The 16,704-nt window shown below is 48.0% G+C and overlaps 1 protein-coding gene across 1 annotated transcript in view; it reads right to left on the bottom strand.

Annotated features, from left to right (window-relative positions):
• CCDC39 (coiled-coil domain 39 molecular ruler complex subunit) overlaps positions 1-16,704 on the bottom strand; it is a 164,574-nt gene that overhangs the window by 19,820 nt on the left and 128,050 nt on the right. The window contains exon 18 of the mRNA XM_086944364.1: positions 3,978-4,157. Coding sequence (XP_086800490.1) covers positions 3,978-4,157 — 180 coding nt within the window. The remainder of the gene's footprint in view (positions 1-3,977; positions 4,158-16,704) is intronic.

Genomic DNA, 16,704 nt, shown 5'->3' with positions numbered 1-16,704 from the left:
CAGTGGTCGTGTGAAGTGGAGTAGGTAAGCCGACACAATATGTTGGCTGAGAGACCCAAGACTGTTTGTTGAGTCTGCAAAATAGAAATACAGCACTTTGGAAAAAAACAAGGAATTAAAAGACCTGTCTTAAGGTCTTTTGTGAAAGAAGGAACCACTTAAGGCACCAGGGAGAGATTGGTGTCCCTGTGGATGCCCAATTTCTTTATCATATTGAAAGGGCAGAAGACCAAGGAAGGGGTGATGGTAGAAATTATGGAAAACCATGGTCCATCTTCTTTGCCTTATTTAAGTTTAGCTTGAGGTGACTAAGAGACCTAGAGGATGACTTTGAGTTGGCATCCACTCAAACAATGGTGAATGTGATGGGGTTTTGGAGGCTTTGATGATCACGTGGGTGTCATCAGTAGATCTGTAGTAGATGTGTCCTGAAGGCTGGATTAGGAATTACATGTGCTGAGTTTCATATTGACCACAGTAGATGTCATGATGAAAGTCACCAGGAATCTGTGAAGATGATACATCCCTGCCGTTTTGCTTTGTCCGTTATTGTTTTATTTTCATGAGCCCGAATCACAAACGATATCTTGAGCTGCCGATGGGAATCTCTTTATGGCGCATCCTTGGTGTGCTCTATGACTGGAGATACTTTCTCTTAGTTTACACATCCTGTAGTCTCTAGATGGTAAACCGCTCTTAAACCACTTACCAAGGTCCTGGCTTATGGTGGCATTTATTCGATTTTTCGGGTGCACTACTCGCATCCAGTGTTCACTCCCTCTGACCTCCCCCATGTAAATTAAGTCTGGATACTTATGGCAAACGAGGCTTTTTCACAATTCCCTTCAGGGCACCTATCATTAGCTTTACACTAAGATGACAAAGTGTACTTTTTCACAGTGAAACTGTGATTACAAGATGAAGAAAGGCTCCTCTACATATCCTCCTCCTATGGATCCTTTTCCTCTAAGTCTTATCTGAACAAAATACATAAATAAGGTAGTTACCCATGGAGAATACAATTGCCCAGTATCACTTAGGCACCAGCCCTACCCATGTTGCCCTTCTGGGAGAAGAGACATAGCTGTTACCCTTTCTAAAAGTGCCTATAAAGAGGTAAACTCTCCCCAAACCGGGTTGGTTGGAAACACAAACTTTCAGAATGCACTGGCAGTGACTGGGAGTAGGGTGCTGTCCAAATGCCAAGGGCTGTAAATACAAGCTGGAGCTTCTCTTCAGCATAGCAAAGATCTACACCAAATCTGCTTTCAAATACCCTGAATGTGGAGCAGTATGATTAGGCATTTCCTGAAGGACAGCTCTAATCCCTGAAACCTTGCTGAAGCTCTGCTAACCAGGCCTGTTGCTGACCGTGCTGCGTATAAGCACCCAGCCATTCCAGAGTCCTTTGACATGGGCAGAGAATACTAAGAAGAACTCTCTACCCTCCAGCTTGAGGATGAGTGCTCCAGAAACTATTATCTACAAGTAAAACTGAACTTCGTGGTGAATACACTTGGCAGGCACAATCGCTCACTATATCAGCTTTTATTTATCTTTGAGCCCCCCTCCCACTTGTCCTTTTATAGAACCCACAAGCTCCACTTGGTGTGGTTTATTGTGAGCAAGGGTCCATCTCCAGCCTAAAAGGGCCTGGTTACCAGAACAAATATCTCTGAGGCACATCTAAACATCCTTTGACACTGGATTGCAGTATAGATGTACAGCACCAAGTGGCTTACCTGCTAGCCAATTTCTGCAATCTCAAAGGTGGACTCCCCTGCCTTGGACTCTTCAAACTGTGAGGTGATACAGAGTCAGGAGGCCTTTGCCTAATGGACAAAGCCCCCTCTTAAAAAGCATTGGTTGGCTCGCCTCGCCTTTTTGTTCTTGAGAGATTTGGAAACCCCCAGACTGGGTCCTGATAGAACCGGGGCTCTTGGACTTCTATACAAAACCCTAGCCCCGGGTGACCGTACCTCTAATCCTCTACTACAGAAGATGGTTCAGGACTGGAACTTAACACACAAAAACCTTATTGTACACACTAATTTACACAAGAAGGCCTAAATATGGGACAACAAAGCATTTAGAATAGGTGGAGTGCCAATTCACTGGGGACTTGGCTCACCAAAGAATCCTTAAAGTGGCCAACTGCTTCACAGTGGGACCTACAAATCATTTCCCTCTTGCAAGGAGGAATTTCACCTCGATGCAAGTCAATGTTGGCGCTACCAGCAGAACTGCAGCCGCTGCCACTCGCCCTCCCTAGGTCCGCTGCTGTGACAATTTACACCTCAGGAGCTGCTATATTGGAGTGGTCTCAAGACTATAAAACGAGATCCCGCGGATTGCTTCTGAAGGATAAGTGGTGCGGAGGCTAGCCAAAAACTACCCAGATGAGGACTGGACGGAACTCCGGAACACCCACTATAGCGGTCTATGAGAGGCGTGCCTAAAGCTGGGTTTCTTCAAACTGCTCCAGAATTGGCATTGGCCCCCGTAGAGACTGTGTTGAGCCAACCTGGTCTCCAACGCGGCCTGCATATTCCAGAATATATTGTACACCTGATCTATGTCTGGGACTACCTCCAAAGCAACTGCCGGAACTAATCTTTCTTCTTGGCTTTACAAGAGATTATCCGCCACACTAAGCAGTAGATAGACACGGCACTCTCGGTAGCCACCATGGCCACTCTGAGAAGATGGAAACAACACTTTCCTCCGATGCACACGGACTGGATGCGTAACATGGTGGTTGCCGCCTTCCACGATCAGACCATTTACTGCTTTCAGGGCTAACTAGACTTTGAGGACATATGGTACCCCTTTCACCGGCACCAACCTGCTGCTTCTCCCCATAGCTCCCTCTTCCCTCAGTGGAAGCACTGCCCGGAGCCGATGTGACAACATGCTAGGGCCTCCTGAAGCTGTACTCCACCTCTCTGGTCAGATTGGTTCATGTTTATGGTGTTGCACTTTTTTATATGTTCCTCATGTACCGAAAGGTTGCCTCTGTATCAATTAGTCTTCCTTTGTCTTTTCTGTGGACACGTAGATCCCCCTTGGCTATTTCTTGCTTTTATAATGTAGTATGTGTTCTCTTTACTGCAGTCTGATTTAATTAATTTTCAAGTTTAAGTCACTTTCTTCTTCTACATTGTACTTGAATTGAAAAATATAATAAAGGATTATTGACAAAAACCTTCAGTCAAAGAAAAAAGACATAGAGCGCAAAAAATACAGTTCAAAAGAATGAAAGACCTGGTATACACTTCAATGGGCTAATCAAAAACAAGGCCTGAACTAATTGCTTTGTCAGGTTTCTGTCTCAAAAGAGCATGGTCCCCATTTCAATGAACAGTTGCTGACATGACCATCCCAAAACATATCTGAACTATAATAATTTTAAATACAATCAGGAATAACCTCAAGTAAACTAATCGGACGGGAAAGAAATGAAAAATCTATTGATCTAGGAGTCAATGGTGGTCTATGGTGAAGAAAAAACTGCTACAGCTGCAATTTGTAAGAGGCAGACCTGGTTCCGCTGGCAGAAAGTCAGCAGATTCCTCACCCCTTAATGGATTGGGAACTGTGTGCTAAGTGGGGTGGTAGCCCTACCAGTTCATAGCAGCCTCTCGCTTTGCCGATTACCAGATAACACTCACATTTGTCTCTTTTCATGCATACACATAACATTATATTTGATTTCATTATTTTTTAGGTAAACAATGGAGTAACACACAACTTGAATTAACTACGTTTTGATATTTTAAAATACACACGTAATGACTTATCATAAAGTTTTGCTTTTGTCCTATTCTTTGCAGTGACCAAATCCATTCGACACGGTTCAATTTGACATGTTTTGTCAACTTCTTTCAAATTTGTCTTATTGGGCATTGAATAAACAGATAGTAAATAAGTGTTACCAAGGCATTTCAAGTTTTTAATAGTAAAGAAAAGTATTATACCTGTTGAAAGTACAACTCAAGGGCTGTCAATAAATCAGGACATTCTTCCGATGCTTCAACCAACATCTTGTTTATGGATCTGTTAAATTCTCTCAAGTCACGGAGTTCTATGTCTTTTTCTTCTTTTGTGGCACCTTTGCTTTTCTTAGCTGATCGAATTTCTTTAACCAGTTTAGCACACTGTTTTAGGATGGAATGTAATTAGTAATCAAAAGGAACTAAGGAAGTACAAATAAATATTTACACAACTATAGTCATCGGTCTAAAAAAGCATTTCTCCTGCATTGTCAACTGTCCAATCGTAGTTTTATGAGAAGGAGTTTTTTTGTCTGAGGTTTTAAATCTGTTGTCTCCATCTTTGACTCAACTTTGCTAACAAGGACAATGAAAGCATGGCTGCCTCCTTTGTGAAGGAGGTAATGGGCAGGTTCATGCATCTATAAAGCATTCCAATTCTAGAGAACTCCTTCATCATAAAGTGCCTACACATACCTCGAGGGATACAACGTGTTGGGGATTTTAACATAAACAATATATAGCCAAATGGCCTACTGCACCATTCATATTCATTATATGTGACTTTATCTCATCAATACCAATTATAACATTTCTCAGAGCTTAATGGGATTTGTCCTACAAACCGTCCGCAAGAGTAACCATTTACCGAAACAGTTTTGTGAACAAATTTTCTCACCTGAGGATCTGCTCTGTGATCTCTATCCAGCCAATAATGTTTCTGTAATGTGGCCAATGGCTTACCAAAAGGAAAAATGCAACTGCTAATGCGAGGGCAAGAGGTGAAACAAAATACCAAACTTTTTTGAAGACGATTGGAAACATAAGGCTGGCCACATTACCAGGCCCAGACGGCTTCTCAGTCGTTCTTACAAGATCTTTGCACTGCAGCTAGTCACCCTGTTAACCAGATTATTTGATGGCTTTATTTATGAAGCGAGGGGTTACTCCATAAATTTCAAAAGCAGCAATTTCATTAATTGTGAAACTGTGCAAGGACCCCTCTCTGTAAGGCTGATATTGTTCTATTTCACTGCACAACATCAATGTGAAAAAGTTCAAAATAGCCTGGGTTAGCAAGCTAGATGAGGAGACGCCATCTCTGTGAAGGCATTGAACCGCAATGATTTAGTGAGAGAGAGAGGGAGAGACACTGTTCTTCTCTCACTCAATGCTGAGAAAGCTTTGACTGGGAGGACTGGGGCTTGATCGAAGCATCATTGGCCAGAATTGGGGTAAACTGGCAGTGCTTAAAATGGGTTGTGATTCAGAGAGGAACATGTCTTGTCTCTCCCCCTGCTATCTGTGCTCACCCTGGAGCCTCTCTTACAGAAAATTCTAGATAACCTTTACTCAAGGGTATCCACTTTATGGGCGTGGCTACGGAGCCGAAGGGAATGGCGGCGTGAGCTTGGAGCTCCGCGCCTGATCCCCGTAATCATCCTGCTAAAAGGAGCGGAGACACCCCCGAAAGCCTCCGCACGCAGTCCGGAGGCAATCCGAACAGTAACTGCAGCCTCGGACGGACAGAGAAGCGGAGTGTCAGCCTGCCAGCGAAGTACAGGACCATCGCGGGCCAGAGCACGGCGGAGCACAAAATGGCGGCTGGTGCTGTGATCGAAGACGGAGCAGCGTAACTGCGAAGGAGGTGCCTCATCATCGGCTGAGCGGCCGGGGGAAGCGCCCTGCCCGCAACGTGAGAGACTGGGCGAGGTTGCGGTAAGCCCAGAGCCGGCTGTGGGGATTACCGGGCTTCGGCCTGATTCGGGCTGGGACTTCGGCGCTGAGAAGGCGACAGAGGGTGCTGCGAGGTGCCGAGAGGCGGAGGCGACGGCTATCCTGCCTGGTCCCTGGCTGGCTGGGGCTTAATTGAGGTGGCGGCCGCCCCCCAAGCGCCTGTAAGACGGTCGAGAGGTCCCTGAGGGTCGATAGGGCTCCCAGATCGTATAGAGAGCAGAGCGGAGTTAAGATACGACGGCCCGAGCCGAGAGAGGCGCCTGGTGACTTTTTCTGCACGGCAGGGGAGCAAGGGGCCGGCATGCTGTAGCAGGAGACAACGCGTTTGAAGCGGAGATCGCTGCACGCATTGGGGGTGAAGGGGGCTCTGCCCTTGAACACCGGCCCTGGGGGCTATCGGAGGCTCTGAGGCAGCCCAGCGAACACTGGTGATTTGTGGAGGACCGAGTGGGGAGGCTGAGTGAACTGGCCTCGCGGGATCATCGCCCGGGCCATACAAGCACACGCGAAGCCTGGATCCTGTAACCCGGATACCTCCGGGGAAACTCTCCAGCGGCGGGGGGACCTCACGGACTTGGCCCCCGGCGGCGGCTGCTGATCCCTGGCCCGCGCTGGAGACAAGTGGCAGCTCAGCGGGCGCGGTCGGCGCTATCCAGGGCTTGGCTGCTCTCCTGTGGGCGCGGAGTGGCTCCGACGATGGGAGCTTGACTGGTCGGCCTGAATTGGGATCGGCTGCGGCGCAGCCTCTGCCCTGTTGTGCGGCCCTGGGGGGGGGGGGGGGGGCGGCGGCAGAAGCACGGTGGGCCGCCCTATTGCGGAGACGCCATCGGAGTGCAGCCCCCTGAAGCGCCAGGAATAAGACTTGGGCCCAAGGATCCTTTGACTGCATTGGACGGGTATGAGTGCGGACCCGTGTATTAAGAAAAAGAACTCTGCAATCCGGTGTGGAGGCACACTGAGGGGAGTGCTTGAACTGAGCGTATAGAGGCTGGCGCTACTACAGAGACGGTGACAAAGGGCAGGAGAGGACACGGAAGCCACAAAGCCCTATCTGAGCTTGCGGGAGAGGATGACCCCCCCTGGTGACGTGCCGGCTGCGGCGCAGGCGAGCTGCGGTGGAAGAGATGCAAGTTGTGGCGGACGGGCAGAAACTAACACAGTTTACGGACACCCGAGCGCCTACAGTCATCACGCCATGGGGAACACCAAAGGCAAAACCGAGGGGACCGCGACCACTGACTCCTTGGAGGGGGGAACTGCGGGACCATCGGACCTACAGCAACTTCAGGACCGCATCCTTGAGGCTATTGCTGTAAACAGAGATGCCTTGCAGCAGGACATTGCGCAGGTGGTGACGGGGTTGGGGCTCCTGCGAGCTGACCACGACAAAGTCAAGGATAGAGTTAAAGAAACGGAAGACACTTTAGAGATCCTAGCCCCGGCCCACAAAACCATGGAAGCACAGCTATCGGATGCTTTGGAGAGGATACAAACGCTGGAGAGGAGGGCCGAGGATGCAGAGAATAGAAGCCGCCGCAGTAACGTCCGGATAGTGGGGCCGCCAGAAAAAAACAGAAGGGGAAGATATGATAGGGTACCTGGACGATTGGTTTAAGACTAAGGTGGCACCGGAAGCACTATCGCCATTCTTTACCCTGGAGCGAGCTCACCGAGTTCCGGCTAGGCCCCCCAAGCCAGGCTTGCCTCCGAGACCAGTAGTGGCCAAATTGCTACACTACAGGGACAGGGACCTCCTGCTCCAGCGGGCCCGAGAAGTAGGGCCGTTCCAAGTGGCAAACAGTAAGGTGACTTTGTTTCCGGACTATACATTTGAGACGCAGAAGCTGTGGGCCTCTTTTCTGTCCATAAAACAGGAACTGCGGACTGAGGGAATTCGATACTCCCTGCTCTTCCCAGCCAAATTGAGGGTTGTTCTGGATGATACAACACACTTCTTTCCTACATCGGCGGATGCCTGGGACTGGTGGGAAACGTATAAAGCAGGCACGGATGGCGCCAAAATCCGGGAGGAGCGAGAGAAGACACAGACGCGGAAATCACAGAGGCTGCAATGGCGACGACAAGGCTCGAAAAAACCATCGGTGTCTCAAACAGAGGCGGAGAGACAGGCTGCATTGATGGCAGTTGAATCGATGTCGAATGCAGACGCCTCCCACTCGCAGCGGAGTTCGCACTCGGAGACAAAGGACACAGGGTCGGAGTCGGAGGCCTCAGAGACATGCAGCACCAAGGGCCCGCTGGTGACTCCACAAACCTCGGAAGAGATCCTGAACATTTGATGTGCAGCGACCATTAGAAGGACACTCCTACTGAGGACCGAAGGCGTGAAATGTGAGGTATTGCTGTGGGGGGGCTTGGATTGGGTGTTCAGATCGCTGCTACTGCGTGGGAGCGGGGAGGGCAATTGTTTCCACTTTCGGTCCTAGCCACAACCCGATTGCCCTTAAGGCGCTCACGGTTACGACCGTGAATTAGTCTGGCAGTTGAGGGGACTGATCTGGTTTGGATGGGTACTGATAGTTTGACATTGCGGCCTATTTTGGGGGGGTGGGGGGTGGTAGAGGGTATTGTTGGGGTTGTTCTGGTTTTTGGGCAAAGGTCAACGCAGAAACGGGTGATGAATGCTATGCCAGACGTTTGGAAGATTCTTTGGGGGGACTCCACCATTCACGATAACACAGGACAGCGACAAGAACTGAACTACAAGCTATGGGACAATGACTAGCGCAAATGAAGTGAGATGTATAACCTGGAATGTGCGGGGGCTGCACTCAATGGCACGAAGACACAAAGTACGCGCTTACCTGGTCCGTCGGGGGGTACACATTGCTATGCTGCAGGAGACACATATCACAAAGCAGGAAGGGATAGCGCTACAAAAGAGATGGAGGGGCCAGATATTTAACACCGCTTACTCAGCGTTTGCTAGGGGGGCATTGATATGGATCAGGGCGGGGGTCCCGTTCCAGGCGACCAGGCACATAATAGACCCTGAGGGACGATATGTGGCAGTGGAGGGCAGGTTGAGGGGCAGGGACATTATACTGTGTAGCATTTACGCACCAAACACTGATCAGGTGTCCTTTTTCACTAGTCTATCGGGGTCACTGGCACACTTCCTAAAAGGCTCGATCCTAATTGGGCGGGACTTCAACTCTTTAGCGGACACGACACTGGATAGATCCCACCCGCTTCTGGCAGATTCCCCTGTTCACCGCCTCACGAAGGGAAGACTAGATTGGCAGGACCGGTGGGGTTTGGTGGACACGTGGCGCGTACAACACCCTGCGGAGCGAGATTACTCGTTCTTTTCGAGCCTCCACGACCTACATGTCCGCATCGACACGATGTTGTGCTCCAGGGAGGTCGGGCAGACGGTGGTAAGAACCGAATACCTGACCAGGGGACCATAATCCGTTGCTGCTGGGACTGGGCTGGGTCTTGGAGGTATCGCGGGCTCCGACCTGGAGACTGCGACCCGAGACATTGGAAGATTCGCCTTTCCGAGCGGACCTACAGGAGGGAATCACCCAATACTTCGGGGAAAACGAGGGGTCCACGACTTCCAGGGCGACGGAGTGGAACGCTTTTAAGGTGGTGGTTAGGGGCCAGTGTATAGGGAAACACGCGGGCGCGCGAAGGGCACTGTTGGAGGATCTACGGAAGGCGGACTCTAGACTGAGGGACGCTGAGCGGGCTAGGCCGGGGCGCCCTGACTTACAGGAAGAGGTCAATTCGGCTAAGGAGGCAGTGGCGATAGAGGTGGAACGCCTCCGCAGCTTCGATTATAAGGCATTTATGCTTCGGGCCCATGTGGAGGGGGACAAGGCTGGAGCTTTACTTGCGTGGCTAGCTAATCCAGCCAGGAGTAGCTCTCCGATACTGGCGATTGAAGGGGCAGAAGGTCAAATGCAATACTCCCAGATGGGGATACTGGACTGTTTTCAGAGTTATTACACAACCCTTTATAGCAGTGCACTAGTGGGGCGGGAGGACGATATACACGCCTTTCTTGGAGATCTTCAGTTACCACACTTGGAGGAGGAACAGGCGACCGCACTAGGAAGGGATATAGAACTAGGTGAGATTAGAGGGGCAATTAAACAGATGGCTCGCAATAAAACGCCGGGCCTGGATGGTCTACCCATTGAATTTTACAGTACATATGTAGACCTATTGGCGCCTAGGTTACAGACGGTATACAATGAGGCTAAGAAGACCGGTCAACTGCCCCAATCCATGCGTGAGGCCTTAGTGATTCCACTACTAAAATCAGGGAGGGAGAGCGAGCACCCGGCCTCTTATAGGCCACTGTCCAGGTTGACCACGGACTACAAGATCTTAAGTTCCATTCTGGCAGAGAGGCTGCTACAGCACATGCCCGAATTGGTCCACGAGGACCAGTCGGGGTTTATACCTGCTCGGAGCACGACAATAAATATAAGGAGACTCTCACGCTTGGTTGACAGTCCACACATGGAAGCCCAGACGCCCCTGGTCTTGTCGGTAGATATAGAGAAGGCGTTTGATAGCCTGGAGTGGATTTATTTATATAGGGTCATGGGGCATTTTGGGCTGGGGGAAGGATACATCGGATGGACGCAAGTACTGTATGCGGCAGCGGTAGCTAGAGTGCGGATAGGGCCTCTCGTTACGCATCAGTATCCGGTGGAAAGGGGTACCCGGCAGGGCTGTTCTCTGTCCCCCCTTTTGTTCGCCCTGGCGATTGAACCCCTTGCGGCCGAAGCCCGCACGGGAAAGCATTTTCGGGGAATAGATAGCAGAGGAGGGCAACAGTACATCTCCTTATACGCGGACGACCTGTTATTCCTGGAAAACGGGACGGAAGCGCTGAAAGGGGCGGAACGCTTACTGGATCGATTCGGAGACCTATCAGGACTAAAGGTCAACTGGTCGAAAACCTGCTTGTTCCCCCTGAGGCGGAACACAGCACGGCCCGACCACCGGCCGGAGCTTCGGTGGGAGCCTGTTTGCTTGAAATATTTAGGGGTATATATCTACCACATGGCGAAGGACGTCCTAGAGGGCAACATAGGCAGATGCATACGAGCGCTGAAGGGCTGTATGGCCTTTTGGGCCACGCTACCGCTGACAGTCACGGGGCCCATTTCCTTATTGAAGATGATTGCCCTGCTGCGCCTCCTTTATTTCTTTCGTACCCTCCCTGTTTGGATTCCTCGCTCCCTGTTTTCTCAGCTGAAATCCCAGGTGACCTCCTTCATATGGGGGACTGGCAGACGTAGGATTGCACTGGCGACACTCACCCGCCCGAAAGATGAGGGTGGCCTAGCGGCACCCGATTTTGAACTCTACTACTTGGCTGCACAACTGCAGATCTTTACACAGGAGGTGGCGAGAGTATACCGCGGTCCGGAATGCGAAAGGACTAAGGGCACTCCGCGCCACGTTTTAGCTTTCATAGCTTTGCAGCAGAGAATAGCACGGGGAGATCTGTCACCCGAGAAACGAACGTTCAAACTTTGCTGGGATCGATCTCGGCGCCATGCGGGAGAGCAGCACCCGTATGCCCCGGAGATTCCCTTAGGTATGCTAACAGCACTCCCCCACGGTGGGGACTGGTCCCAACTGCAGTGCTGGGAAGAAGCAGGGGTACAAGTGGTGGGCGACCTTTACGAGGATGGGGCACTGATCCCGTATCAGGAGTTACAAGAACAATATGAGCTGCCTAGGGGTGGATACTTGGTGCACGCCGCAGTGATTAGAGCCATTCAAGCGCATTGGAGGGAAGGTCTTGTAGAGCCAAAGACAACTATGGCCTGCCAATATACTATGATGGCAGCCGGAACCTATAAAGCAGTGACTTGTCTGTACTCGAGAATGTTGCAGGAAAATTTGCCACCGCTGTCGTCGCTGAAAGCCAAATGGGAGGTAGACCTGGACAGAGAGATCCCAGAAACGACTTGGGCCGGTTTAGTGAGACGGGCCAGAAACAGCACGAGAAACGCGCGCTTTCAGCAGATCCATTTTTATGTGCTGCACAGGGCGTATTTAACACCGGGGAAAATAAAGAAATACTTTGGAACGGATAATTCAAACTGCCCGAGATGTGCTTCCGAGGGAGCGGAGCTGGCACACATGTTATGGTCCTGCCCTAGTCTCCGAAAATACTGGCAAGAGGTGGGCGACACTTTAAAGGAGGTGACGGAGAGGATATTTCAGTATGATATAGCAGTCTGTCTGTTGCACTGGTTTCCCCACACGCCTAAAAACAAAACTACGAGCAAATTTATAGACATGGGCTTGTTGGTAGCCAAAAGGGAAATCACACGACACTGGAAGGCGAGAGTAGGTCCCACACATAGGAGATGGGCCAATGAGTTCTTGAAATGGGCCACTTGTGATAGTACACACAGATACCAGATGGCGCGCCGCAAACCGACTGATAAGGCATTGGACACTGCGGCGGCTTGGGAGACACTGGTCCAAGCCCTGAGAGACAGCGCACTGCAAGAGGAAAAGGCAGAATTAGAGGACATTGGGGAAGGCCCTAGCACAGAACCGGGGACGTCGCAGAACTAGGTAGAAACTGGATGGTGACTCCTGATTGGACCCATAGCGGAGAAAGAGGTGAATACTCCTGAGTGGGTGGTGGACGTCTGGGAAGGGAGGGGGTTGGGGGGGGGGGGGGGGAGTTGGGGTCATGCTGTAGGGGTTTGGGGAGTTTATAGGGTGGAACTACAGAAAAGCAGACAAGCATATAATTAAGAGGGAGGGTTACACTGACTACATATTACCAGGAAATGGAAAGTTTTCATGCTTATCGCCGCCCGACCTCCGGGTTGTGGGCCTCAAGGCTGTGTAAGAATGGGAATGCAAACGGACGAAAGCGAGAATCCAGAGATGTGACCCTGTGTAACAAATGTGATGCGGTAAATCTGCAATAAAAATTATGTTTAAAAAGAAAAAGGGTATCCACTTCATAATGGACAAGTTCAAATTCGTGTAATTTAGTTATGATGTTCTAATAAATCTAGCACACCCACTGTGTTAATGAGTTTTCAGAGTGTCACTGGCTTCTGGGTTAATCTGCCTGAGTTCTAAAAGCTTGATTCTGGCCGGAGGCACTAGACTTATGAAGCAATAACAGGTTTTCACTCCCTTTCGTTGGATACATATGGACTCTGGCATTTGGCCTTATGTTGAACCCAAAACTATGCATCTGAGCTGCAGACATTTCTCTGCCTTATTGCGAGCAGAGGGAGCTGGGTTCGATCATGGTGTCACCACATTCTCTCCTCGGTGGGTCAAATTGTAGCCCCTGACAGTGATGCATCTACCCAAGATCCTTTATAATTTTCTGGCCTTTCCACTGCCTCTAAAACAGGATTGCATCTTTCATCTACAGGTGCTATTCAACACTTGCATTTGGTCCTACAAGCTGCAGGGAAAAGGCAGGTAGCAATGTACTAAACATCCTAAACGGGAAGACCGGAGGTGTCTCACTTTATACACTATTACCAAACATCTCACCTTAGGTAAATTATGGAAAGACTGAGAGTGAACGGATAAACTCTGGTGCTTTACAGAGCAGAATTTGGTCAAACAACCAGTAGGTAAAGTCGCCTGGGTCTTGTAAACCCAACAAGGCCAAAATCTGTATACGTCTCCATCCACAAATGTCACGTTGATAATTTGGACCAACTCACAAGTGAGGCAACTTGACCACACATCCTGGCAATGAGGACTTCTCCCTTTGAAGGGACAGAACCCTCCTCGATCCTTGAAGGGAAGGGGGTTGCTTTAGGCTGAGAGTTCTACTTTACCTGGGTTTCAGCAGGTCCTTTCAATACATCAAAAGGGTGCATGGCTTCCCGGAGACACAACTCTCCTTATATATACAATTGAGGCACTAAGGGCCAGATGTACGACCCGTTTTTGCATATGCAAATGGGTTTGTGACCTGTGTGCACATGCAAAAACCTACAGGGCCATACACAAACGAGTTGCAATTTATTTGCGACTGAATAAATAGGATTTGTGACTCACAATTAGGAAGGGGCGTTCCAAGGGCGTCCCTTCCTAATTGCGACTAGCTACCCTATGTAAGAATGTTTCGCAATTGCAGTGGCAAAATACTCGCAATTTACCACCCATTTCAAGAAGGTGGTAATGCACTCGCAAATGGGAAGGGGGAAATATTTTTGAAGGGCAGGTAGCGGTCCCTGGGACCACTACCTGCCCTTAGAAAAAGAAACTAAAACGTTTTTTTTTTTTTTTTAATGCAGCCCGTTTTCCTTTAAGGAAAACGGACTGCATTTCAAAGAAAAAAACTGCTTTATTTAAAAAAGAGGGGTGCGGCAAGGCGGTGTCCTTGCTCCTTTCCTCTTTACAATTTATATTAACGACCTGTAAAGCGTACTATTAGGGGAGTGCAGGGATATGCCGCTTGTCGGAAGAAGATCTATCCCTGCTCTCCTATATGCCGACAACATGGTCCTGATGGCCAGGACACCGCTGGCCATGCAAACGATGGTTAATAGTTTTTCAGTTTTTATGTCCAAATTAAACCTGAAGTTAAACTGTACTAAAATGTTTAGTATGACCTATGGCCGCAGGCAATGTAAAAAGGAGAAGATAATTTATGTTGGTCAAAAACCTCTCAAACATACCTCTATTTTTCCATATCTGGGTGTATTATTCGACAAAACTGGTCGATGGAATAATATGATTCACTCCAGGCACTTATTGTTTTGTAAATCTATAATGGCGCTGAAATGTTTTAGTAAAAGGTTGGGTAAAAAACCACCTAGGGAACTCCTCACTGTATATAGGGCAACTTGCGTGTCAATTGCTACCTACGGCGCAGGACTGTGGGGACATGTGAACGTAAAATTAACGGTGGAGAATACCTTTTTGAGATACCTCCTTGCAGTCCCCGGAAGTGCATTAACTTATATTTGCCACGTCGAGTTGGGGGTACCTTTCCTAGAAGACATAATTAAGGTTGCTCCTATTCTACTGTGGCACCGGGTGTGGACGACGGAGGAATGTGTTTTCAACCGCTCTATTCTTAGGGATGCAATGAGCCTAGAGAATGGGGGCAAAGTGAAATGGTGAAATTATGTAATGTCCTTTATGGCAAATATAGGTCACCCGGAATATTATGAGGACCCCATAACTATGAACCCTGTCTCTAAGAAAACTCTTAAAGATATATGTATGAGGCTTTTGGGCGCCCAAAGAACTAGAGCAGAAATCTTGAAGAAAACGGTGGCCGCCCACCAATTAATTATGACCTCAGAACAGATGCAACCCTTTATTAGACTACCTATGAGCAAATTTGAAAGATTTTTACTTACGAGCTTTAGATTTAATATGCTTTTTAGGCTATTTAGTTTTCCTGTCATGAATATCTGGGGTAAACAACTCATTAAGTGCCCCTGTGATGATTTATCCGAACAATCAGACATCCACATTCTTTTCTTTTGCAGATTTTACACTAATCCCAGAAAAAGATGGATTGTCCCTTTACTAAAGATTACGGATTTTAATCAGTGTCGCCCAGCTTTTTTAGAATTACAACATCTTGATAATATTTTTACTGTATCATCCTTGTCCGTATATTTGAAAATTGTTTTTAAAATTCGTAAATCTATTATATGAACGTGTTTCATTATGGATAAGTAAATTGTATTAACTGTACTGTAAAATTATTGTGTTTTTTACTTGTACTTTCATCGTTGTTTTCTGTGCTAAATAACCGAATAAAGTTTAAATCTGAATCTAAAATCAGTCCCAGACATGGAGATCTGCTGAGCCCAGCAGGCCACCATACCTGGGAGGGCCAGCCATTCTCAATGGGGTCGCAAATTGCGAGTGCCTCATGAATATTGATGAGACATGCAATTCGCGAGTCGCAAATTGCGACTTGCAATTGAGCGCAATTTGCGACTCACAAAATGAGTCATCTGGCCCTTAGAGTTGCATCAGGTGGTAAAGGAGTGAGCAACTAGAGACATCATGCCCATAGAATGATTTCATCAAGAGCTCTGGAAATACTGGAAAGAACAGCTAGGGATCGCCTTTGATGACAAACATTCAGGGAATGTTTTTGTCAGAGCAAATATCTATACTAGACATGCCTAGCAAAGTAGCATTGATGCATTTATCAATGGCATTACACCCTGGTACGACTACACTCTTTAGACCTGTTTTGCTTAACCTTTTTACTCCTGTAGACATCCACTTAATCATTACTGGAATCTGAGCCGCACACTGAATCATTATTGGAATCCAGAGACTCCCACTAAGTCATTATTGGAATCCAGGGAGCTTAGCCTAAACAATTTCGATGGTTTGAACCGCAAAACAGTACAAAAAAAATACAGCAATATGCATTCATCAAACAAATACACAAATAATGACATTTTTATTTTATTCACAAACAAATATAATTTTTTTTATATAATCAGGATTGTTGGAGCTTTTCTAAATGTATTTACGGTCTCCTATCGTTCATACTATATTCTGTTTGAGGTACTTGCTCTGCTCCCATAAATTAATCAGAGCATATCAAGTGAATTCTTAGTCTCCAATTTCAAATTCCTTCACATTTACAGATTGTTTTACAATTTTTAATTGTACATTTTGCTCCTTTATCTAATATGTCATTAATCTGTTAATGCTATTTAATTTTCTAAGCACTAGCGGACCCCCCGAGTAGGCGTCGTGGATGCCCACTCGTCTCTAGACCACAACTTAGGAACCACTACTCTAGACTGTATAAGACACCGGGGAAGGTTGAAGGAAATGTGGAGGACAGGTTCACTCCTGCATATCTTTTACAACTGTCTGCAACTGGAGAGGTTCTGGACAGACATCTTAGAGGGGAGTAAGTATGCTTCAGGAAGCGAGATGAAGAGATGCCCTGAGATGGTCATTCTGGTATGGTCGTCATAAATATCATACCCTC

The sequence above is a fragment of the Lissotriton vulgaris genome, chromosome 11 (assembly GCF_964263255.1).
Source record: "Lissotriton vulgaris chromosome 11, aLisVul1.2, whole genome shotgun sequence".
In the NCBI taxonomy this organism is placed as follows: domain Eukaryota; kingdom Metazoa; phylum Chordata; class Amphibia; order Caudata; family Salamandridae; genus Lissotriton; species Lissotriton vulgaris.
Note: the sequence above shows the minus strand (reverse complement) of the source record. Positions and strands in the feature narration are given on the sequence as shown.